Source organism: Diachasma alloeum, unplaced genomic scaffold (genome assembly GCF_001412515.2).
Source record: "Diachasma alloeum isolate Michigan unplaced genomic scaffold, Dall2.0 Dall_scaffold_00711, whole genome shotgun sequence".
In the NCBI taxonomy this organism is placed as follows: Eukaryota; Metazoa; Arthropoda; class Insecta; order Hymenoptera; family Braconidae; genus Diachasma; species Diachasma alloeum.
In genome coordinates this window covers 468,045-493,920 of record NW_021680842.1, presented here as the reverse complement: position 1 = coordinate 493,920, position 25,876 = coordinate 468,045, and the positions used below count along the sequence as shown (strand labels likewise).

The 25,876-nt window shown below is 33.6% G+C and overlaps 1 protein-coding gene across 5 annotated transcripts in view; it reads left to right on the top strand.

The window, feature by feature from the left end:
• The first annotated feature begins 894 nt into the window (after positions 1-894).
• The window catches only part of LOC107044306 (formin-binding protein 1-like), a 26,709-nt gene continuing 1,727 nt past the window's right edge, over positions 895-25,876 (top strand). The window contains exons 1-10 of one of the 5 annotated variants that reach the window (XM_015266121.1): positions 895-1,242; positions 8,660-8,775; positions 10,490-10,540; positions 13,992-14,298; positions 14,434-14,580; positions 17,567-17,923; positions 22,005-22,031; positions 23,956-24,263; positions 25,203-25,394; positions 25,591-25,727. In XM_015266121.1, the coding sequence (XP_015121607.1) occupies positions 1,219-1,242; positions 8,660-8,775; positions 10,490-10,540; positions 13,992-14,298; positions 14,434-14,580; positions 17,567-17,923; positions 22,005-22,031; positions 23,956-24,263; positions 25,203-25,394; positions 25,591-25,727 (1,666 nt within the window). In that variant the 5' untranslated portion in view covers positions 895-1,218. Of the gene's footprint in view, positions 1,243-8,659; positions 8,776-10,489; positions 10,541-13,991; positions 14,299-14,433; positions 14,581-17,566; positions 17,924-22,001; positions 22,032-23,955; positions 24,264-25,202; positions 25,395-25,590; positions 25,728-25,876 lie in introns of all 5 variants that reach the window. The other 4 variants (XM_015266122.1, XM_015266120.1, XM_015266124.1 and 1 more) reach the window with 4 other exon arrangements.

Sequence of the window (25,876 nt, the reverse complement as noted above, 5' to 3'; positions counted from 1 at the left end):
TTCTTTATAGATTCTTTTACTCTACTTCGCTATTCACTTCAATCATTAGTCGAATTCTCTTTGATTCATTATCAATATTTATAAGGTATTCATGAGAAACTGAGATTCAATGAATTCCACTTCTTCATTTCAACAAATGAATAGATCAGCGCGCGCACAGATCTAGTAAAAATAAAAAAAGAAAAAGTGTCCATTTTCCGCACCCCCGCCCTAAAACATTCTATTTACTAAAGATGAAAGAAACGTGAAGTTGTTTTATATCGAAATATCTCGAAACTGCCTGACCGCTAATCCTTAATTCTGATTGGTCAATATGTGACACGAAGTTATTCATAAAACAAAACACGCGGCATTTTCAAATTCTTGAGTGACATAATTTCAAATTCTTCAGTGGTAAATTTTTTTTCACGTCATATATATATATATAATATATATATTTCACATGTATATATATCATCGGTGAAATTAATAAATTCTGTCCTTTTATGGAGACCGATTATTTTAAAAAATTGAAGATACTTAATTGAAAATGAAAAATTCTTTATAGATTCTTTTACTCTACTTCGCCATTCACTTCAATCATCAGTCGAATTCTCTTTGATTCATTATCAATATTTATAAGTTATTCATGCGAAACTGAAATTCAATGAATTCCACTTCTTTATTTCAACAAATGAATAGATCAGCGCGCGCACATATCTAGTGAAAATAAAAAAAAGAAAAAGTGTCCATTTTCCCCACCCCCGCCCTAAAACAAATAAAAAAAAAATTCTCCCTTCCCTGACTCAAAGCCTTCAGAATACCTCAGTAAGATGTCGCCCCGCGAGAATTCCGGGCGTTTCGCGAATTCAGAAGCACTGGCCTTCGGTTGTGTTTCTCCCGTCGGGCCAGACTTTGGGTGTGGGTACGAGAGGGGCCAGTCAGTGGTTACACGGTCTCTACACGGTCACAAGGCGGACATGTTGTAGGTGTATTTCCGTCAATGTGCGCGGTGTTCTGACGCGTGAAGGGGGGCAAGTGAAAAAAAATTCCACCTTATTTTTTATTATTTCTCTCATGAATATCGCCAGTTCCCAATTAATACGGGTGAAGTGCCGGAGTTTGTATTGTGACGAGTGAGTTAATAGATCGAACATATGTGAAGTGACCAGTGTATTTGGATTTCGAGCGCTATTTCGCCGAGTGAATACGGGATTTTGTTTTAATCCTCGCGCAATAATGAGTTGGGGTAGTGAACTTTGGGTACGTTGCCTCCACTTGTCCTCGACATTTCGACATACCTGTAATCCCTTTATCATGCCTCCCCCCATCGCCACAAGCCCCAGTGACTCACCCGAGCGCCCTTCGCGCAAACCTTCACCGCCGATTTTTTCTGATGAAAAAAAAATGTTGTCTCTCGCGATTTCGGGCATTTCGCCGATTTAGCGGCTGAAAAACCCGTTCCGAATGAGCCCCAGGCGAGACCTCGCAAATCCACCATCTCGCCTCACCTTTTCCCCCAGGCACTCACCTCTGTGCCCGTCATCTCCCCCTCCAATTTCAATAATAATCCCCATTTACCACTAATTATTGTCATGATCATTACTACTGGGGTCTTCAGACTGGGCAACTACCTCCTTTATGCCTCTGAATTGAACTACATTGAAATTATTCGATTCAACTGTCCGTTTATTAAGGTGCACTCTATTTTTAAACCCGCAAGTTCTTTTACCTTTTGTGCATCACCCCGGTTTACGGCGTTGTGGGACACTTTTGTTGAAAACGGGGCTCATATTTTATTGTCTAGTATTTTGGTGTCGACTTTGGAATGATGGGAAGGGTAAGGACGGGGTCCAGGGACTATTTTGGGAGTTAATTTGAGGCTTACGCGAAATGAAATCACAATTTTTTATTTGAAATTGCAGACATTTTTTAGTTTTGGGGGAATAGCTCGGAGTCTAAGGGAGATAGCGAAATTTTCGTTATTAGGTTTTTTGTGGGGCGAATTGAGGGCTACAAAAAAGGTCATGACAGAAATGTTGCTATCTCGCGTAGATTTTGAGATATTCATTGAAAACTGGTCAATAGTCAAAATAGAGAATATGGCACGTGATAAAATTGACTAGATCTAGCGTTTTTAAAAAATTTTGTTGAATTTTTATTGAAGTGCTGTGAGGACTCTATTAAATAATCGGTTATATTGGAGATTATACAAATTTACGCTGTCATTTTTGCAAGAGATATTTGATTGAAGAGTCAAGAGATTTTGATTTTTTATATAAATTTTTGAGCATGATATTTTTCGTTTTTTCCTCTGTATTGTTTATTGTCTATTATTTTGCTGTCAATTTTGGAGTGATAAGAAGGGTTAAGGACGGGGGGAAGGACCAGGGATTATTTTGGGAGTTGATTTGAGGCTTACGCGAAATGAAATCCCAATTTTTTATTTGAAATTGTAGACATTTTTTAGTTTTGGGGGAATATCTCGGAGTCTAAAGGAGATAGCGAAATTTGTGTGGTTACCTTTTTTGTGGAGCGAATTGAGGGCTACAAAAAAGGTCATGACAGAAATGTTGCTATCTCGCGTAGATTTTGAGATATTCATTGAAAATTGGTCAATAGTCAAAATAGAGAATATGGCACGTGATAAAATTGACTAGATCTAACGTTTTTAAAAAATTTTGTTGAATTTTTATTCAAGTGCTGTGAGGATTCTATTAAATAATCGGTTATATTGGAGATTATACAAATTTACGCTGTCATTTTTGCAAGAGATATTTAATAGAAGAGTCAATAGATTTTGATTTTTGATGGAAATTTATGGGCATGAATTTTTTTCATTTTTTCCTCTGTATTGTTTATTGTCTATTATTTTTCTGTCAATTTTGGAGTGATAAGAAGGGTTAAGGACGGGGGGAAGGACCAGGGATTATTTTGGGAGTTGATTTGAGGCTTACGCGAAATGAAATCCCAATTTTTTATTTGAAATTGTAGACATTTTTTAGTTTTGGGGGAATATCTCGGAGTCTAAGGGATATAACAAAATTTTCGTTATTAGGTTTTTTGTGGAGTGAATTGAGGGCTACAAAAAAGGTCATAACAAAAATCCTGCTATCTCTCTTGGATTTCAAGATATTCATTGAAAACCGCCCACTAGTCAAAATCGACTTGAACCATTTTACCTCTTGACTACTGATTTTTTTTATGTTGATAGAAATTTCAATGCATGAACACGAGTGGATGATTGAGGAATAAAATAGACAATATTATTTTTTATTAAATAAACAATATGGCACGTGATAAAATTGAATAGATCTAGTGTTTTTTTTTTAATTCTATTGAATTTTTATTGAAGTCCGTCAAGAGTCTGTCAAGTAATTTTATTTTATTAGTTTTTTGCGCTGGTTATATTGGAGATTATAAAAATTTACGCGGTCATTTTTCCAAGAGATATTTAACAGAAGAGTCAACAGGTTTTTATTTTTTTACGGAAATACTTGGTCATGAATTTTTAGCATTTTTCCTTTGTATTCTCTTTTGTATCTCATGGGAAAATCTGATAAACAGAACATTAAAAATATTATATCTAATAATTCTTTAGAAGAAATCTCAAGAGAATGTGTTACGCAGAAAAATCAACATTTTTATTTTTTTATTTTTCGATCAAGAGAATATTTATTGCGAACCGCACGATGAAATTACATAGTTTGTAGCACAACGGCACAAGAAACAAATCGAATTTTCAATTGAAATTATTATAGAGTTCTATATTTCTTCAATGAATTATTAATATGCAAATCCATATTGCCCCGCTCTCTCCTGCATTTTTTCATGTCGCCATCTACAGTTATTTTTCTTTTCGGGGTCTTCCGTTAGATGCATTACCAATTCGGAAATGAAGCCTCTAAGAAATTTGTTTATTTCATTTCAGTAGCGAAGCGATAAAACTGTTCAATTCGATTTAGTTCTCAGTTGAGTTTTTTAGGAATATCTCCGAATCTACGGGAGATAGCTAAATTTTTGTAATTACCTTTTTCGTAGCTCTCAGTTCGCTCTACAAAAAAGGTCGAAATAAAAATTTTGGTATCTGCCATAGATTTCGAGATATTCACTGAAAACTGACCAGTAGTTTGAACCAGAAGTTTAAATTGCTCTAATTAATTACAGAATTTCTTCCGAACATGAAGAAAATCCGCGTTTTGAGAAATGACTAAAAAACGAGTTGACAAAAAGCTAAATCAACGCAGATGAATAAGCGAATCAAAATTTTTAAAAGAAATTGTTTCCGAAAAATTCCCAATTCATAAGATAAAACATCAGAAAAACTTTTCCTAAATTATCAACCGGAAACGTAATCCAAAGTTTATCTACAAAACATTTTCACAAAAAGTTCTCAGCAATAGTCTTCTCATTTAGTCACAGTTGAATATAATTATAAACTCACAATAGTTCCTTGTTTTCATTTCGAAATCCTCTGAGAGATTTATTCATTTAATTCCATTGAAGCTAATAAAACTGGCAGAAATATTGATTCCATATGTTTCTCCATTGATCTAAAAATTACAGAATTTCTTTCGAACAGAAAAAAATGAGATTTTTTAAAAATGGATAAAAACAAGTCGATCAAAAGCAAATCAAAACAGCAGAATAAACTAGTGAAAATCCTTTAAAAAATTGTTTCTGAAAACTTCTCGATTAATAAAATGAAACAGAAAATTTTTTCCGAAGTTATCGACCGGAAACGTAATTCCAAAATTAATTTGCAAAACATTTCCAAATTTTGTCACAGTTCTTTTTATTTATTCGGTTGAATATAATTATAAAGTCACAATAGTTCTTTGTTTTAATTTCGAAATTCTCTAAGGGATTTATTTATTTCATTTCGTTCAAGCCAATAAAACTATCAGAAACATTGACTCAAGACATTTTCACATTACTCTGAAAATTACAGAATTTCGTTCGAACACAAAAAAATTAAGATTTTTTAGAAATAGCTAAAAAACAATTAGATGACAAGGAAATTAAAATAGCAGAATAAATAACTGAAAATTCATAAAAGAAATTGTGTCTGAAAAATTCTCAATTAATAAAATAAATTACGAGAAAAACTGTTCCAAATCCCAAAATTATCAGCCGGAAACGTAATTTCAAAATTAATCTACAAACCACTCCCACAAAATCTTCTCACCAGCAGTCCTTTTATTTATTCAGTTGAATATAATTATAAAATCACAATAGTTCCTTATTTTCATTTCGAAATCCTCTAACAGATTTGTTTATTTCATTTCGTTCAAGCCACTAAAACTATCAGAAACATAAAATTTATAAATTTTATATCTTAAAAATTACAGAATTTCTTTCGAACACAAAAAAATTAAGATTTTTTAGAAATAGCTGAAAAACAATTAGGTGACAAGGAAATTAAAATAGCAGAATAAATAACTGAAAATTCATAAAAGAAATTGTGTCTGAAAAATTCTCAATTAATAAAATAAATTACGAGAAAAACTGTTCCAAATCCCAAAATTATCAGCCGGAAACGTAATTTCAAAATTAATCTACAAACCACTCCCACAAAATCTTCTCACCAGCAGTCCTTTTATTTATTCAGTTGAATATAATTATAAAATCACAATAGTTCCTTATTTTCATTTCGAAATCCTCTAACAGATTTGTTTATTTCATTTCGTTCAAGCCACTAAAACTATCAGAAACATAAAATTTATAAATTTTATATCTTAAAAATTACAGAATTTCTTTCGAACACAAAAAAATTAAGATTTTTTAGAAATAGCTGAAAAACAATTAGGTGACAAGGAAATTAAAATAGCAGAATAAATAACTGAAAATTCATAAAAGAAATTGTGTCTGAAAAATTCTCAATTAATAAAATAAATTACGAGAAAAACTGTTCCAAATCCCAAAATTATCAGCCGGAAACGTAATTTCAAAATTAATCTACAAACCACTCCCACAAAATCTTCTCACCAGCAGTCCTTTTATTTATTCAGTTGAATATAATTATAAAATCACAATAGTTCCTTGTTTTCATTTCGAAATTTGTTTCCCTCCGGAACGGATGTATACCCGAGAATTTCCACTTGTTTATTTCTTTTTCGTTTTCCCCAGTTGAACTGTCTAGAACGTTTTTTTTTCTCAAACGCCACGTGAATGTATTCTCCTGTACTCGAATAGTACACGTTGATTTGTGACGTCTCGCTGATGAGACACGCCAGACAAGTCGAAAAAGCCATTTTACCGTAGTAAATTTCATACATGAGTGATTACGCAGGTGTTACACCACACTATCATGACCATACAATTGACAGTTAACATCGGAATCACTCGATTCAGCCATTGAAATTCGTATTTTTCCCCACAATTTCGTGAATTATTTCAGGAATAGAACCGAAATCAGAGGTGTTTCGCACCCACGCTACCCATTCTCGCCTACATTTTCACCAGATTTCGTAGTACCACTCACAAAATGACTCGACATAATTCTCAGATTGCACAATTACAACAGACATAACATTGTACGAAGGTATAATGCCGCTTTATTTTTTTATGTCATACTCACGAATGAAATGCTGCCTCGGGAGAAATAAATTAGAGGAAAAATGAAACTCTTTGAACGCTGATGACGAGGGAGAAAATTGAACCTAAGAGAAACACGTGGGGAATTGCTTTCGTCACAACATGGTCAATATATTTTTGCTACATAAATTAGTAATTTGTTTGCGGGTGGAATTTCTATGGGGATGTAATTTCAATTTAATTCAATGACTCATTGCCCCAACATTGGCAGTCAAGATTGTGCCGACGTTGGTAGCCAACATTGCCCCGATGGCAAAATTGTTTACCTTTCCCTGAATATTTGTTTCGTTGAATTCAATGTCGGCCGACATTGGTGGCCAACATTGTGCCAACACTGGCGGCCAACATTGCCCCAACATTGGTCCGACGTTAGCATGTTTGACCTTTCTCTGAATAGTTGTTTTACTCAATTCAATGACGCCCGACATTGGAAGCCAACATTACGCCAACGTTGGCTGCCAACATTACCCCGACATTGGCAGTTAAAATTGGCGCCGGGGTTAAAAATTTTGACCCTCCCTTAAATATTTGTTTCATTGAATTCAACGTTGCTCTAACGTTTGCAGCCAACATTGTGCCAACGTCAGTGGCCAACATTGCCCCGACATTGGCAGCCGAGATTGCCCCGACGTTGACATTTTTTTAAATTTCCCTGAATATTGGTATCATTGAATTAAACCTTGTTCGAACGTTGGCAGCCAACATTGCGCCAACATTGCCCCGACGTTCAAAATTTTTGACCTTTCTCTGAATATTGCATTAAAAATAAATTGATTTCAACAACAGATGATGCAATCAGTCTCACGATCGAAAATAGCACTGAAAATAATATTTTAAATCCCAATAGTATTCATTTCAACAATGATTTCTTCGCTTATAGTCGAAAAATAATCGGTCACACAAACACACACATCCGGACATGGTCTAGAAACAGCTTTTCTAAATCCTGAGGCCAAAATAAGTTATCCTGCCATAAAAAAATCATAAATTTTCCATTTGACGAACATAATGCTTCCATTCGAAACCAAAAACATTGGATCGATCAAATAGCCAGGATCAAAGTCATTAAAATTTATTTGAAATGAAACATGTGACATTACTCATACCACCAGTACAAAGAAAGATATTGTGGGGGATCGATAGGAAATGAGGGTGAGGCGCCCTCGACGACTCGATTACGTGACTCATACTGTGCACTTGAGAGTTCACTAAAAACGCACGTACACATGTGCAACGAAATGACGAGCCTCCACTTTCGTTTGAAATATGGGAAAAATTCATTCTCCATTCATTAGTTTTTTCCTCACTGACGGATTAATTCCCAGTACAGAGAGAAAAGAAATCTCAAGGAATTTACGTGTCAAGATGAGAATGAGCCTTTCTATGTCATTTTCTATTAATACTTTATATCATTAATAAAGATTACAATTATCGGAGATCGTGTTTTGTAAAATGAATCAGTCTTTCTCTCGCGCGCTCGCGATTATATTTAATCTATTTTTAATTGAAATGTTGAACGGCTGGGGTTACATTAGGGAGATCGAGTGCCTGGGAATTTTTTGCCCCCCTTTCAAATGCTTAATTGAGAATACATGTGACAAGGTCAATGGGATTTGTCATTGACTGCATTGCGTCTGAATAGCCGAGTCCAGCAGCATTTTATTCTCTATCAGCCGTTGAACTTTTATGGTAAAGACACTTATTTCTCCCCTTCCTCTCGGTCACTGATGCCACATTTGTAGTGACTCCGTATTCGGCGTGAACCGGTTTTTCAGCAAACAACATTTGACCCTGCAATTCCTCTTTTATTTCAACATCATTCATTTTATTTATTCCTTTGGAAATGGGGAAAATGATACATTGGTGATTTGAGAATATATGAAAAAAAAATGACTGGCGTATCGTTTGTATCTGTTCGATAAGCGTCGCAATCACCTACTTCCCGTTATGATAACAGAAGTATGCGGGAGAAAACAGGAGACTGATATTTAATGCGTTCGACTATTCCCGAAACCCTGTTCTTTCTGCGGAAATTTTACCAGTTGTGAATGTTGATGGATTTTTTTTTCTTCGTTTTTTTCAGGATCAGTATGATAATCTATCCCTGCATACGCAGAAGGGGATAGATTTTCTGGAGAGGTATGGACATTTCATACGGGATCGGTGTAAAATTGAAGTGGAGTATGCTGGGAATTTGAGGTAAGATTTTTTAGAGTTTGAAAACAACCGGGTGGAAAAATGGAGAAAAACAAATTAGTTATTTCCAACATTTATCGAAGCGTTGCCATTAAGTATTCAAAAAATTAATGGCTATGGATTTTCTTATCTTCATTATATGCCAGGCATGAAAATATTTTACAGACAAACGTAGGGAATTTGATGTTTTTTCACTCTATTTGTCCTCTCTTTTCTAAAAAAATCGAACAAAAAACTTGGAGAATTCGGAGACAAATAAATCGGCTGTTTCTAATATTTGTCAAATCGTTTCCATTAAATATTAAAAAAAGTAATGGCTATGGATTTTCTAATCTCTATTATATGCCAGGCACGAAAATATCTCATAGAAAAACGTAGGGAATTTATTGTTTTTTCACTCTATTTGTCCTCTCTTTTCTAAAAAAAAAAACATGGAATAAAAAACTTGGAGAATTTGGAGAAAAATAAATTGGCTAGTTCTAATATTTGTCGAATCGTTTGCATTAAATATTCAAAAAATTAATGGCTATGGATTTTCTAATCTCTATTATATGTCAATCACGAAAATATTTCATAGAAAAACGTAGGGAATTTAATGTTTTTTTTACTCTACTTGTCTTCTCTTTTCTAAAAAAATCGAACAAAAAACTTGGAGAATTCGGAGAAAAAGAAATTGGTTCTTTCCAACATTTATTTATCGGATATTCAAAAAATAAATGGCTATGGTTTATAGTCTATATGATATACGACGCACGAAAATATTTCATAGAAAAAATAAGTAAAATTTCATCTTTTCATTTAACGTTTTCGTTAAACATTTGAAAAATTAATGGCTATGGATTTTATAGTCTACATTATGTATCACGCATGAAAATATTTCATAGAAGAACCTAGGGAATTTGATAGAGAATTCTATGGCCTGGGAAAGGAGGAGTAATTTTGCTAATTTTTTTTTGGATTTCTATGAACTTCTATCGAAAATTCTATTATTTTCGGACCAATTCTGTTGCAAAACTCCGCAGGTTCACTGGGCGTTTTTAAATATAAAACGTCGAATAGAAACTATGTCATTTAAAAAAAAAGAATTTTTTTATTCAATCATTTCTATTAAAACATTTCATATAGGAATTTCTCGACATGAATTCTCCAAGTTTTTTCCACTCTATTTTCCCTCTCATTTCATAAAAAAATACAACACAAGATTTTAAAAAATTAATCGAGTAATTTCTATCAAAAATATCTCAATAAAATAAGCTGCATAGAAAAATCTGACTCTATTGATGTTTCCTGCATAATTATTCCCATTGAATCGGCCAAAAACTAATAAAAAATTTAATAGCAATCGAATGGAATTTTCTAGTGAATTCGAAAGGTTTTTCTGTAAAATTCTATTTTGACTTTTTTTGGATTGGATTTTTCTTCTTGGATTGAGTAGATGGAATGCCAAAAACCGCCCGGAGGAAGAATATAATTTTTAATGTCTTCAACTCTGTATTCGCTTGAAGGAAGTGTTTAAAAAAAATAGTTCTTTCTCTAAAAGAATTTGCGAAACGTTTTGTGCAACCGATTTATTTTACTCAGGCATAAAAAAGTCAATCCATATTCAAGAAAAATATTTTGAATTTTCCAGTAATGTTTTTTTTTGTGATTAAACCCTAAATAAGCCCTTTCCCACTTTCTTCAAAAAATAATTTTGTTTCATTTTTTAATGTTACAGAAGGCTAGTGAAAAATTATCAACCGAAGAAAAAGGAGGAGGAGGACTACCTGTAAGTTAAAAATAACGTCAATATTTGATAACTAAGTGAAAGCTATTGGGAAAGTCGCTGCAGAGTTCGAATCATTTAGCACCGGTTTTTTTTCTCTCATTTTTTCTCGCCTCTTGTTATTGAAAATAGGACTGTTGCATTAGAGATAAGAATCTAATGATCACGAATCATCTCAGAACAGCCGTTTAGGAAATCTGTTGAAGATCTTAGTGGATCACTTAAAGAGTCATTGACCTCTGACAAACGGTAATATTTCTCAAAAATTTTTGGAAAAAGTCATTTTTCACTGATTAATATAAATATTCAATCCCATTAGGACATTTTTCTCATTTTTGTACTCAATTTTCTGTAGAGAAATAAATTCATCATCAAATAATAATGATAATGAAAATCTAGAACAGTTTATTAATTAATTAAAATGTGAAATTATTTGATATTTTCTGTTTTTTGCTTCCGTTTGCTCAAGTTTAAGGCGCCAATTTTTTGCGTTAGGGTAACTAAATATAGACTTTAATAAGCTCTATTCATTGACACCGATTAAATTTCAATTTTTCAATTTTTAAAATCCGAAAAAGTTGATATTTTTCCAAAAATCGATTTCTCAACGATTTCTCGCTCAAAAAATTGTCATCGAACTGGATTTTCTGAGTCATGGCTCAAAAAATTGATAACAATATCCTCTTGATTCTATCAGAATATGATAGAGGTCGCACAATTCGTTGTTGAGTTACAGCACATTGTTTATGCGATTTGGAAGAGAAAATCGGTTTTTTCATGATTACTGAAAGAATCATCAGTAATAGCAATTAAATCAGGGCTTGAAAAGTACATTTCAACGGCTTCTTAATCAAGTTGAAAAACGGTGAGAACAGCATCATTGCTTATCAAGTTACACAATACCGTCATGAGGTTTTTATATAAAAATTTCTATCTCTATTAAACTCAGGTACCAGTCTATTATGTTGAATATTTATTCATATTGATTCATGGTCTCGACTAACTTCTGACAGAACGTGGGTTAAACTCTGGCTAAATCCTGAATAAACCCTGATTAAATCCCGGGTATACACTGATTAAACCTCGATCGAACCTTGATTGAACCCGGACTGAAAACGAATTCGAGTCTTGAGAGGTTCTGAATGTAGAATTACTTGACAGAACGAAATAATAATTTCAAAATTGCAAAATTCTGATGAAATTTCAATTGATAGTACTGTGACATGAAAAAATAGAAGAAGAGAATATTGTAATAAGAATTTTAAAAAGAGAATCCATTCGAAAGCAAATTGCTAATTTATTAGCAACAACAATTATACTCGTTTATAAAAACAATGCAATTGTCCACTTGTTTTCTTTTTTATTGAATAATAAATGAACTAAAATGAGAAATTTCAAGAATGAAAATTTTGAAACTTCCGAAACATCTCGTAACGCCTCAACTATGAATATTCGGTACGTCCTGAGAATTTTTATAGGAATATTGATGGTCCACTATTTAGGTTCCATTCATTTTCCGGCTCCAACCGTTTTGATACCGTAAGCGGAGAAAGGTCATGCCGAGCGGTTTTTCATTCATTCAGTCATGTTTAATTTATTCATTCAAGTGATAAATGCCCTTATCGAAAGCCTCTATTTGTATCTGCTGTGGTGATATTGTCTGCTGAAACCAGAAATACATCGGTAGTTGACCGCACTAATTAAGATTTCTCTGGTTAAGCGATAGAAGAAAATCATTCCAAGAAATTCTCACATACCGCTTTGCGTGTCTCTGAAACGTTCAAGGTCATCCGAAAACATCGAGAGACTTTCTTTACTGGATTATTAGATTGTCAGAATTAATGGGTAAATGTCAATGATAACGTAGTGGATCAATTAATTAGAATTCTTTATTCATTATTGATCTTTTTATCAGCTGTTAAATGTTCATATTACGATAAATGATTTGTGAGTAATCCTCAATTTCCTGAAACCCAACAGCCATTGAATTTCCATATAAATCTATGCGTCAGAAAAATTAATTAAAAAACCAGTAATTAAAGAATTATTTTTCCACAGAATAATGATAATATTCCCATGAACGATCCGCCCCTTGAATTAAACATTTCATTATTGAAATCAGAACAATATTTTTTTTTTCTCTCAGTATTTGACATTGAAATACGTAAAATAAAATTACGCACAGATTAATTTAAAAGTAATCCTCAATTTCCTGCAACCCAACAGCCATTGAATTTCCATATAAATCTATGCGTCAGAAAAATTAATTAAAAAACCAGTAATTAAAGAATTATTTTTCCACAGAATAATGATAATATTCCCATGAACGATCCGTCCCTTGAATTAAACATTTCATTATTGAAATCAGAGCAATATTTATTTTTTTTCTCTCAGTATTTGACATTGAAATACGTAAAATAAAATTACGCACAGATTAATTTAAAAGTAATCCTTAATTCCCTGCAACCCAACAGCTATTGAATTTCCATATAAATCTATTCCTCAAAAAAATTAATTAAAAAACCAGTAATTAACGAATTATTTTTCCACAGAATAATGATAATATTCTCATGAACGATCCGTCCCTTGAATTAAACATTTCATTATTGAAATCAGACCAATATTTTTTTTTTCTCTCAGTATTTGACATTGAAATACGTAAAATAAAATTACGCACAGATTAATTTAAAAGTAATCCTCAATTCCCTGCAACCCAACAGCTATTGAATTTCCATATAAATCTATTCCTCAAAAAAATTAATTAAAAAACCAGTAATTAAAGAATTATTTTTCCACAGAATAATTATAATATTCCCATGAATGATCCGTCCCTTGAATTAAACATTTCATTATTGAAATCAGAATAATATTTCTTTTTTTTTTTCTCTCAGTATTTGACATTGAAATACGTAAAATAAAATTACGAACAGATTAATTTAAAAGTAATCCTCAATTCCCTGAAACCCAACAGCCATTGAATTTCCATATAAATCTATTCCTCAAAAAAATTAATTAAAAAACCAGTAATTAAAGAATTATTTTTCCACAGAATAATGATAATATTCCCATGAACGATCCGTCCCTTGAATTAAACATTTCATTATTGAAATCAGAACAATATTTATTTTTTTTCTCTCAGTATTTGAAATTGAAATACGTAAAATAAAATTACGCACAGATTAATTTAAAAGTAATCCTCAATTCCCTGCAACCCAACAGCCATTGAATTTCCATATAAATCTATGCGTCAGAAAAATAATCCCGAAGCAATCCAATTCGCACCTCTCATATTTATTATAGAACCGCTATTGAGATACCTCAGATAATATAAAAAGCAAACTTTCGATAGATCCCATTTGAAGTGCGTAGGCGGCTCCGAGTGCCGTTGAATTCCAGAGGAATGACGTCCCCACGAAATCATAAATCTATAATTTTTCATTCTCCATTCTTTCAGATACAGTCCGTGCAAAGCATTCAAATTAGAACTGAATGAGGTAAATGATCAGGCGGGACAGAGGGAAGTTATTGCTGAGAATCTCCAGGCGAATGTTCTCCGTGAGCTGAATTTACTAGTAAAAGATTTCAAAGAGGACAGGAAAAAACATCTCCAAGAGGGCGCAAGATTAATGACATCATTGGCAACGCAAATTGGTAACTTGGAGCGAGCTAGAAAAGCGTATGAGAAAGCATTTCGCGAGGCGGAGAGGGCAATTGAGAATTTTCAAAGAGCAGACGCTGATCTGCACTTGTCGAGAGCAGAAGTACGTGGTTTATTCTATTATCAGTGACAATGCATTTTTTTTTCCAGCAAAAAAATTTGTGCTGACAAGTTTTAATTGAGGGGAGTGTCTCAATGACTTTGAGAATTATGGTAATGAGGAAATTATTGTGTTTAGGTGGAGAAGCAGCGGATGAACAAGACGCTGAAAACACAGCAGAGTGAGGAGGCGAAAACGGAGTACGCGAATCAATTACAGAAAACTAATGAACTGCAGAGGCTTCATTATCACACTGCGATGCCCGAAGTCTTTCAACATTTGCAGGTAAAGCTTGTCACTATGATTTCCAAATGGTATCGACTTCCAAAATGATTTCCACGATTTCCAACATTTTTATTCGGGATTTCCAATGATTTTCATTGATTTCCCGTGATTTTTTGTTGAGTTAGAAGAAGACGTTAATCCACAGTCCACAGGATACAATTAATCTTTAATCTGCATTGATTGCCAAATGTTGCAATCACAATTTCCATGATTGACGCGTGGAAAAATTCAATAAAAAACTTGAATAAAAAATTCAGTAAAGAGAACGAATTCCATAGAAAATTCTATTTGTGTTTACGCTGATTCTGTGAAATATTTGATAGGAAAGAGTCGATAGATTTAGATAGATCGATAGAGTAAAGCTTGTCACAATGATTTCCAAATGGTATCGACTTCCAAAATGATTTCCACGATTTCCAACATTTTTATTCGGGATTTCCAATGATTTTCATTGATTTCCCGTGATTTTTTGTTGAGTTAGAAGAAGACGTTAATCCACAGTCCACAGGATACAATTAATCTTTAATCTGCATTGATTGCCAAATGTTGCAATCACAATTTCCATGATTGACGCGTGAAAAAATTCAATAAAAAACTTGAATAAAAAATTCAGTAAAAAGAACGAATTCCATAGAAAATTCTATTTGTATTTACGCTGATTCTGTGAAATATTTGATAGGAAAGAGTCGATAGACTTAGATAGATCGATAGAGTAAAGCTTGTCACAATGATTTCCAAATGGTATCGACTTCCAAAATGATTTCCACGATTTCCAACATTTTTATTCGGGATTTCCAATGATTTTCATTGATTTCCCATGATTTTTCTGTTGAGTTAGAAGAAGACGTTAATCCACAGTCCACAGGATACAATTAATCTTTAATCTGCATTGATTGCCAAATCTTGCAATCACAATTTCCATGATTGACGCGTGGAGAAATTCAATAAAAAACTTGAATAAAAAATTCAGTAAAGAGAACGAATTCCATAGAAAATTCTATTTGTGTTTACGCTGATTCTGTGAAATATTTGATAGGAAAGAGTCGATAGATTTAGATAGATCGATAGAGTAAAGCTTGTCACAATGATTTCCAAATGGTATCGACTTCCAAAATGATTTCCACGATTTCCAACATTTTTATTCGGGATTTCCAATGATTTTCATTGATTTCCCGTGATTTTTTGTTGAGTTAGAAGAAGACGTTAATCCACAGTCCACAGGATAAAATTAATCTTTAACCTTCATTGATTGCCAAATGTTGCAATCACGATTTCCATGATTGACGCGTGGAAAAATTCAATAAAAAACTTGAATAAAAAATTCAGTAAAGAGAACGAATTCCATAGAAAATTCTATTTGTGTTTACGCTGATTCTGTGAAATATTTGACAGGAAAAAGTCGATAGATTTCGATTTCTCTATATTAATATTCTCTTGGAATTTTTTCTATTAGATGAGAAAATACTTAAGCACGAATTTTTCAAGTTTTTTACTCGGATCCTGCAATGCAAAACAAAATAAAAAATTGCGGAAAAAACTTGGAAAATTCGGGTCCAATAATTTTAATCGAAAAAATCTCAAGAGAAGAATTCAAACAGAAAAATCGAAATATTGACTTTTTCGTATCAAATATCTAATAGAATCTGCGCAAAAAACAAATAGAATATTAACGAGAATTGTCTAGAATTTTAGTAGAATCTCGATGGAATTTATGGAGAATTCCAATAGAATTTTCTAGCGAATTTCCTAAGGTGATTTCTATAATTCCCACGTGATTTCCAAAATTACTAGCCCTTCGTTCACGGCACTGTTTGTTGGGGAAGTGGTAGGCTGCTTGGATCGATATGTCATGTCTGATTGTGAGTAATTATGGAATTATCTCGATAATGAGTCACTGTGCGGGGAGCTATCAAGTGACGTTTTCGATAGGAAATTTCCTCGGTCTTTTGAGGATGTTCATTCATTTCTGATGATTAAAAAAATGTTGTTGCAGTAAATTTGACGAAAAGAATTGAACACATTTTTTCGTTCATGCAGATTCTTCTTCGATTGATTTTTTTAGTGCTTGCGATTTTATAAATGTTTATCCATTTCCCGAAAACATAATTTTTTCATGTTGGAGGGAAATTCAGTTTTTTCGCTGATGGGGGAATATATGGAACGAACATTTCTAAGGCTTTTTTCGGCCACATTATTTAAACAAATTTCTTGTTATACATTTATTTCTGAATAATCAGTTCTGGTTGGTGAATTAAAATTTCTATTGACATAAAGGAGATAGCACTGCTTATCAGTTGAAAAAAATCATTTTTCAGTGCTTGCGTTTTTGGATAAAGATGTTTATAAATGTTTATCCAGTTGGAAAAAATCTGATTTTTTCATGTTTCAGCAAATTCAGATTTTTGAGTTGGAGTAACTTTAACAAAATTATTTGAATAAATTTCTTCTTATACACGGGCTCTTGTCGGATTTATTTACAATAGTCAATTTGGACTATTGACCAGTTTTCAACGAATATCTCGGAATCTAAGGGAGATAGCAAAATTTTTGTTATAACCTTTTTTGTAGAGCCGAGTGAGTCCTGCAACAAATGTACTGACGAAAATTTCGCTATCTCCCTTAGATTCGGAAATATTCCTCGAAAACTCAGCTGGGAGATGAGTCGACTTAAACCATTTTACCACTTCGCTACTGATTTGATCCAGAGGAATTTAGAAAGGAATCAATATCTAAGAAAATAACACTGGAGTTGAATATAAAACAAAACAAGATTTTTTCAAGTACTTCCGTTTTTGGATAGCCGTCTCTAAGATTCAGTCCTCAAAATACACGTCAACATGATAAACTCTTAATCACCGATTTGACACATCGATCTTATCTTATCTGAATGACACCTAAATTACAATGACTCATTATCAATGAATACTCTTCCTGTCTCTATTACTCATTCATTCACTCGACTTTTTTTCTATTTCGATCTGTGCAGGAGTTGGACGAGAAGAGAATAAAAAACATGAGGAATTACATGTTAAAATCAGCAGACATTGAACGAGCGGTGGCACCAATAATTGCCAAGTGTTTGGATGGAATCGAGAGGGCGGCGAATGAAATTAATGAGAAGGAGGACACAATGTTGGTGATTGAACGGTACAAGAGTGGCTTCACACCACCTGGTGATTTTCCATTCGAGGACCTGTCTGATGCCAAGACATACGACAGTAATACACAATTATCACAGCCTGCAATGCAACCGATACACAATCATTTGACCGTCAAAGGTACAGTTTCTGGTGGGAAAATTAAGAAAAGAGTCGGAATATTCGGAATTTTCAGCAGTAACAAGGTAATTCAAATTTTTTATCAGTTCTTATCTGGATGATTCAGCGCTGTTTTCATAGATATCTGTCATCAGTCTTTATTTTCACGCATTAGCGACACCCAGATTCGATATTCCTTTCTTCAATTAATTGTTTATAATCATTCTCGTTAAATCTTCATATGACAATAAATGATTTGCTCATGTTCTAATTCCTATGCTCAGTGAATAGGATTTTAATCATAATTACAATTAAATTCCTTCTAGAACACACTTTAGAGTGTGAATTTCTGGAATTCAATGTTTGTGCCCACACTGTTATCAATTTTTAGTTAGTTCACACGATAATTCAATTAATCTGTTGTTAATCTCATCAATATAATTCCGTGCTTAGAATATTGTCATCTCGTGTTTTCAGCACCAAATTAAAAATTAAAACTTCATTTGGAATATTGAGTCACAGCTTCTTTTTATTCATATCAGAAATTTTGTATTTGGATATTAATATTATTTGTTCAAAGTGAAAAAATCGATCATCATTTTCAATATATTGCATTCAGATTCTCCTATTTTTAACGTAAAAAATGTGAGGTAATCTCATAATTCTAGCTATTAATTCTAATCAACTTTGTTCGAAGAAAACATTAGTAAACGCAATATTAAGAAAGTAGAATTATTCAATTTTCCTGTGACCTAAATGATTTTGGTAATTATGATTCGTTTATTCATGTTTCATAGAATGATATTCGATTCTCTTTTGTTTGTTAGGTGCAATACAACAGCTGAGAATCATATGTTCCAATTTATCAGCTGTTAAATTTTCATATTACAATAAATGATTTGCTCATGTTCTAATTCCTATGCTCACTGAATAAGATTTTAATCATAATTACAATTAAATTCCTTCTAGAACACACTTTAGAGTGTGAATTTCTGGAATTCAATGTTTGTTGATACTCTGGTAAAATTGCGTGCCCACACTGTTATCAATTTTTAGTTAGTTCACACGATAATTCAATTAATCTGTTGTTCATCTCATCAATATAATTCCGTGCTTAGAATATTGTCATCTCGTGTTTTCAGCACCAAATTAAAAATTAAAACTTCATTTGGAATATTGAGTCACAGCTTCTTTCTATTCATATCAGAAATTTTGTATTTGGATATTAATATTATTTGTTCAAAGTGAAAAAATCGATCATCATTTTCACTATATTGCATTCAGATTCTCCCATTTTTAACGTCAAAAATGTGAGGTAATCTCATAATTGTAGCTATTAATTCTAATCAACTTTGTTCGAAGAAAACCTTAGTAAACGCAATATTAAGAAAGTAGAATTATTCAATTTTCCTGTGACCAAATGATTTGTTTATTGCACTCATTGCGGATTCTCTCGGAAATTCGTCAGTTCTCTTCTTCTTTTTATTTTTAAATCTCATCTCACGAACACTTTGCTACAATTAATGTTAATAAGCTACAATTCATTATTCTATGATGATAATAATTAAATAATTAAATTCTAATACTTTGAAGAATACAATTTCCGCTGACATTCGATTGCATGCGCATATCAGAAGAGGTACTAGAGATACTAGGGGTGATAAGCTATGATATCAGCGCGATAATTCGTCTAAACATTTCCTCACTGTAGTGTCAAAGGGGCGTGATACAAATCTCGTTTCTAATTTATCTTTCACGTGTTTCTGACACTACAGCACGTACGAAAAAATTTCATAGATAAATCTAGTGTTTTCTTTCAGTAATTCTACAATTCTTTTCACTTTTAAACTACAAAATTAATGATAATTCTGTTGAAAAAAAATTCCATTAATTTTGTGCCTCAATTAGATGATGTTAATTTATTCCTCATCCAAAATCTCGTGGGTTTACATAAACTGATATTCATTAAAAACAGAAGAATGTAACGAAGAGAAAAGACTAAATGACATTAGAATCAAAGAAAAGAATTGAGAGTAATAAATAAGCCATGCGAATTTGAGAGGAGAGGTTGGGGAAAGAGAAGAACGTAAGCATGATGGAATGCAACTGATTAGCAATTCGTAACAATATAAATCAGTAGCGAAGCGGTACAACGGTTCGAGCACGAATATCTCGAAATCTAAGGGAGATAGCAAAATTTGTGTCATGACCTTTTTTGTAGCCCTCAATTCACTCTCCAAAAAAGGTCATTACGATATTTTAGTTATCTCCGCCAGATTCAGAGATATTCCTCGAAAACTCAACCGAGAGCTAAATCGACTTCAACCGTTTTACCGCTTCACTACTGAAATTATTCTGCTGGGATTTGTTACAAGAATTCATTGCCATGAATTTGCCAAGTCTTTCTCCTATTTCATTATGGATGACAAGTAAAAATACAGTTGAAGAGAATTCTTTTAGATAAATGAAAATCTATCGAGTTTTTTTATTAAAATCCTATCAAATAATGACATAATCTTCAATAGAATAGGAATAAAAAATGAAGAGATTCATTTCTTAGAACTTTAAGCGAACTGCAATAGAATTTCTTAGTGAAAGCACTAGTTTTCCAATAAATTTTGAGAATTAAAATTTATTTATCCATTTTTTTTTCATACGTGAATGGCAATATGAAATTACGATGCATTTTTTATCATACGTTCAACATCCTTGGCTTTGTCGCAATATAGCACTGGTTACAGCTCTACTAATATTGAATCTACTGCGAAGTGGCACAATAGGATGAGTGGATTCAACTCCGAAATGAGTGAAGTAGTTGGTGGCGAAGCGTAAGAGAACAAGTTGATTTGTTACGTCATTTCAAATATGAATTTATTTCAACTTTCAGTGACTAGGGAATAATGTTGCAATACTGTTTTCTGGGACCTTTCCATAATAATTCTGTCATGATCAGAATTATGAGAAATTTAGTTTGTGAAAAATGAACACAATTTATTGAAATTTATTGAACATTTTCGCCAAATGACAGTTTCATTGAAATTTCAAGGGATTTTGTAATTGAAAAATTTCTATTTGATAAAAAAATCAGCGAAAATGATTAATTTCAATTCAATTACTCCAGTAAATTTAATAGAAATCACTAAAATTCAAGAGAATATATATTTTTGAGTTTTCAATTAATTGAAACGTCAATGTAATTTTGGAAATTAAAAAAAAATTGAAATTCTACTTCTGCTGCTGCTTAAAACTCTAGAATTCCATTGAATTTCCAATCTTTTCTATAAGGATACAATTAATTCTCTTTTTCCCTTTCAAGAGAACGTTTTACATGAATATTTTCTCGAGATAAGTCACTCATAATCAAAATTATGATTTATATGATTTGTCAAAAATGAACACAATACACTTGAAAATTATTGACTGACATTTGATAAATTTATTGAAAATTTTCATTAAATGACAATTTCATTAACATTTCAAGGAATTTCCTAATTGAAAAATCTCGATTTGATGAAAAAGTCATCGAAAATGATTAATTTCAATTCAATTACTCCACTAAATTCAATAGAATTCACTAAAATCCAGGGGAATATATTCTTAACTTTGCAATTAATTGAAACTTCAATGTAATTTGGAAATTCTACTCCTGCTGCTGCTCAAAACTTGAGAATTCCATTGAATTTTCATTTTTTCTCATAAGAGTTCAAATCATTCTTTTTTGCCACTTCACTGCAAATTTTTACCTGAATATCTTCTCGAGATATCTCCAACCAACTAATCTCAAATGGAATCCCACCTCATTCCGTTTGTCCACTTCACAATTAAAATATGTTAATAATTGTCAACAATTTCACTAATGTCTCTCGCAATAATAAAAACACATTTTTTTATTTATCTTTTTTATATATTTGAAAATTCGGTGGTTGGTTCAATCTACCTGACGTTTGTTCACAACAAATCCATCAACAATAAAATTGGGGATTTTATTTTCTTTTGTAAGTACTTGGCTTCGAGAAAGTGCTAAATATTTTTTCTGCTTGTGAAATTATGAATCGCAAAGCCACAAATTCTTGTGTTTTGCCTACTAACAATGTTAATAATGTCATCAATGGAAAGTGATATGGCTTTTGTGATTTGTTTCATGCAAAAATTAAAAAACGGCAGAAGTTGATCGAGGTGTGCATAGCTTTAAAGGTCTGTCTGTCTTTTTGTAATTATTTTTTCGTTATGAGTGCTTTCATTTTTCGAATCTGCATTGAAGTGGTGGGACTAACTCAGTCGCATTTCCTCATTCTTTCCATTGCGAAATTATTTCACAAATGATTTATATTTTCATGTGAATATTTTTGTTCACGTAATTGAAATAGGAGGTTACGCCCCCTGCTCGCTCCACTCGCCAACCCACATATGATCTCCATATCGCAGCCATGATCCTTATTCTGACCCTCGTGACCCTTAACCTGACCCTCATTACAACCCTCGTGACCTTTATTTTGACCCTGGTAACCCTTAGTTTCTGACCCTTGGCTTTTAACCCTATGACCCTTATTCGGACCCTTAATCTGATCCTTGTGACCCTTATTTAGAACCCTTAATCTAACACTTGATAGCCTTATTTGTACCCTTGATCTGACTTTTGTGATCCTTAATCAGACCGTTGTGACCCTTATTTGTAGTCTTAATCTGACCCTCATTGTAACCCTCGAGACCCTTATTTTTACCCTAGTAACTCTTAATTTCTTATTCTTCGTTTTTAACCCCCATGACCCTTATTTGGACCCTTACTTTGACCCTTATAACCCTTATCCTGACCTTCACGACCCTTAATCTGATCCTTGTTACTCTTAATCTGACCCTCGTGACTCCTATTTTGCCTCGTATAACCCTTGGTCTCACCCTATTGACCCTTATTTTGACCCCGTGACCCTCATAACCCTTATTTGGATCTTTATTCTACCCTTGTAACCCTTATTCAGACCCTTGTGACCCTTATTCTGACCTTCATGACCCTTTATCTTACCCTCGTAACCCTTATTCCGACCCTTGTGACCCTTATACCGGCCCTTATGAACCGTTTTTGACCCTCACGACCCTTAATCTGATCCTTGTTACTCTTAATCTGACCCTTGTGACTCCTATTCTGCCTGTTATAACCCTTGGTCTCACCCTAGTGACCCTTATTTTGACCCCGTGACCCTCATGACCCTTATTTAGATCTTTATTCTACCCTTGCAACCCTTATTCAGACCCTTGTGACCCTTATTCTGACCTTCATGACCCTTTATCTTACCCTCGTAACCCTTATTCCGACCCTTGTGACCCTTATACCGGCCCTTATGAACCTTTTTTGACCCTCACGACCCTTAATCTGATCCTTGTTACTCTTAATCTGACCCTCGTGACTCCTATTCTGCCTCTTATAACCCTTGGTCTCACCCTAGTGACCCTTATTTTGAGCCCGTGACCCTCATGACCCTTATTTGGATCTTTATTCTACCCTTGTGACCCTTATTCTGACCTTCATGACCCTTTATCTTACCCTCGTAACTCTTATTCCGACCCTTGTGACCTTTATTCTGACCCTCATGAACCTTGTTCGGACCCTTGTGACCCTTATACCGGCCCTTATGAACCTTTTTTGACCCTCATGACACTTATTCTGACCTTCATTACTCTTATGTTGACCCTTGTGACTCTTCATTTCGAAGTCCTAATTTCGAGTACTAAATTTTTATCACCAGAAGTCGATTTTGATTGTTATAATATAGAGAGATCATTATAATTTTTAAAAAATATAGAGAGATAATTGAAGAAAGGTCCTCCGACTTTCCAAAATAAATCATTCCTGAAATAATTTCATGATTACAAAAATGGTCATTCGACTCATTATGCTCCACCAGTTCGATCCAGACCTCATTACTTTCGTTGTAACAAGCTTTTTCATTAATTCCTTTACACTTTTTGTTTTAATGTCTCTAGACAATATCACAAAATAAAAAATCACAGCGTCTTAACAACTTCATAATCACGTGTTTCTCGTGGCTCTCGACCATTTTTATGTCTGTGTTTGAATGGTTCAATGAATAGGTAAAAATGTAATGAAAATTGATAATTTCAGAACAATGTGCCTGGTTATGGTGACGGTGTGAAGGAGGATTGCAGCGATTTGCCACCGAATCAGAGGAAAAAGCGTTTGCAACAGCGATTGGACGATATTCAAGCGAAAATACAGCAGGAAACAGCAGCGAGAGATGGACTGATGAAGATGAAAGGTGTGTACGAGCAGAATCCAGCACTTGGTGATCCTATGAGTATAGAAGGCCAATTAAATCAATCGAGCCATAAACTGGACAAACTGGGTGGCGAGTTGGCCAAGTTTCAGGGATATCTCGAGGAAGCCATAAAAGCAGGCGCTGGCCTCTCAAGGTAACCCATTTTATTCATCTCTGCCATTTGCGTGATTCAATTAGATTTACCAAGGTTCAAATTCATGATCAAACTGCATGAGAAGATAAATCGGTGAAGGTATCTGGTTATTTATTTATTCATTGGTTCTGCATCGACGTTTTCTCCTCGTGGGAATTTCCAATTCACTGACTTTGGGTTGAACTATTTGGGATGAGGGGAAATTGTTGAGTGGGGAGATGATGATTCCTTGCAGTCTCAGATTTTCTGGGGAGACTGAGCTTCGAGTGAAATTGACTCATCGTGATTCATCACGTCTGAACTGAAAGAAAAAATTAATTCTGACGGAAAATTATGTTTCCTTGAAGAGATCTTTTGTCGTGTTGAATGTGAATTGAAGAGTTTTTTTTAAATGGAGGTATTGTTGAACGATGTCTATCGACATTAATTAAAATTTCATCATTACATTATATTTTAGAATTTATATTTCTAGAATTTTTTAAAAAATCGATTGTCCCACCATAACTTAAACATAATGTTGTGAATTTATTGAATGACGGCTAAAGACATTATTTGGATGTCTCTTCGACGCGTTCAAAAATTAAAGCGATAACTGTAATCGTTGGTTTGATTTTTACGATTTTTTTTGTAAATTTAGAATTCCACCGATATCTAAGAGAGTTAGCAAAATTGTTCTTATGACCTTTTTTACAACTCTCAATTGGCTCTACAAAAAAGGTCATGACAAAAAATTTTCTATCTCTTTTAGATTCCGAGATATTCGTCAAAAACTGGCCGATAGTCACAATCGACTTAATCCGGTTTGCCGCTTCGCTACTGAATTAATTGCTTAATAATTTAACAGTAATTATAATTGATGAAGCTGATCGACCTGGCTATCCCTGCCCCGAGTTGTCTCCAAACGTCATAAATACTGAAATTTTTTCATTAATCTTAAAGTCCCAGTCAAGCCTCGAGGAAGCCAACGAGTAACGGTTCTACGACACGATCAACAAATTCGAGGAGATCGAGTCACTCAGGCGGCGAGGAGAGTCTGTCGCGATCGGCATCGGACTCAAGCGTTAGCAATGCCAATGCCAATCAACCAGTGCACAAGAAGAGTGCACCAGGGACCCCACAGCCAAGTCATGAGTGAGTTTATGTCATTCCTCTTTGAGTTAATCTCACTGAAACAGGTTTCAGTTTGTTATCTTGAGACTTGAAGCTCCTGGCATTGGTCACATCATTCGATTATTCGATCGATTGCCGAATGATAATGCCGATAGTAGAATTAGGTCAGTAGTTAGGCAAATAGACAAGGTATTCGCTTTACGGTACTCATGCACAGTTCCACGAATAGCCCGGAATCTGGACTCGGTGCGTCGAGAACGTCGTTGCCTGGCAGTGGAGGTGAGGATTACTACGCGGACGAGGTCGATGCACCACCACCGTTGGGAACCTGTCGAGCGCTCTATCCGTTTGATGGTAATTTTTTAGCCCAATTAATTGTTTATAATCATTCTCATTGCGAAAAGCAATACGACCGAAACGAAAACGAACGAACGAAACCGAATTCGAGTCTTGAGAGGGTCTGAATGTAGAATCATCTGACAGAACGAAATAATACGCAAAAT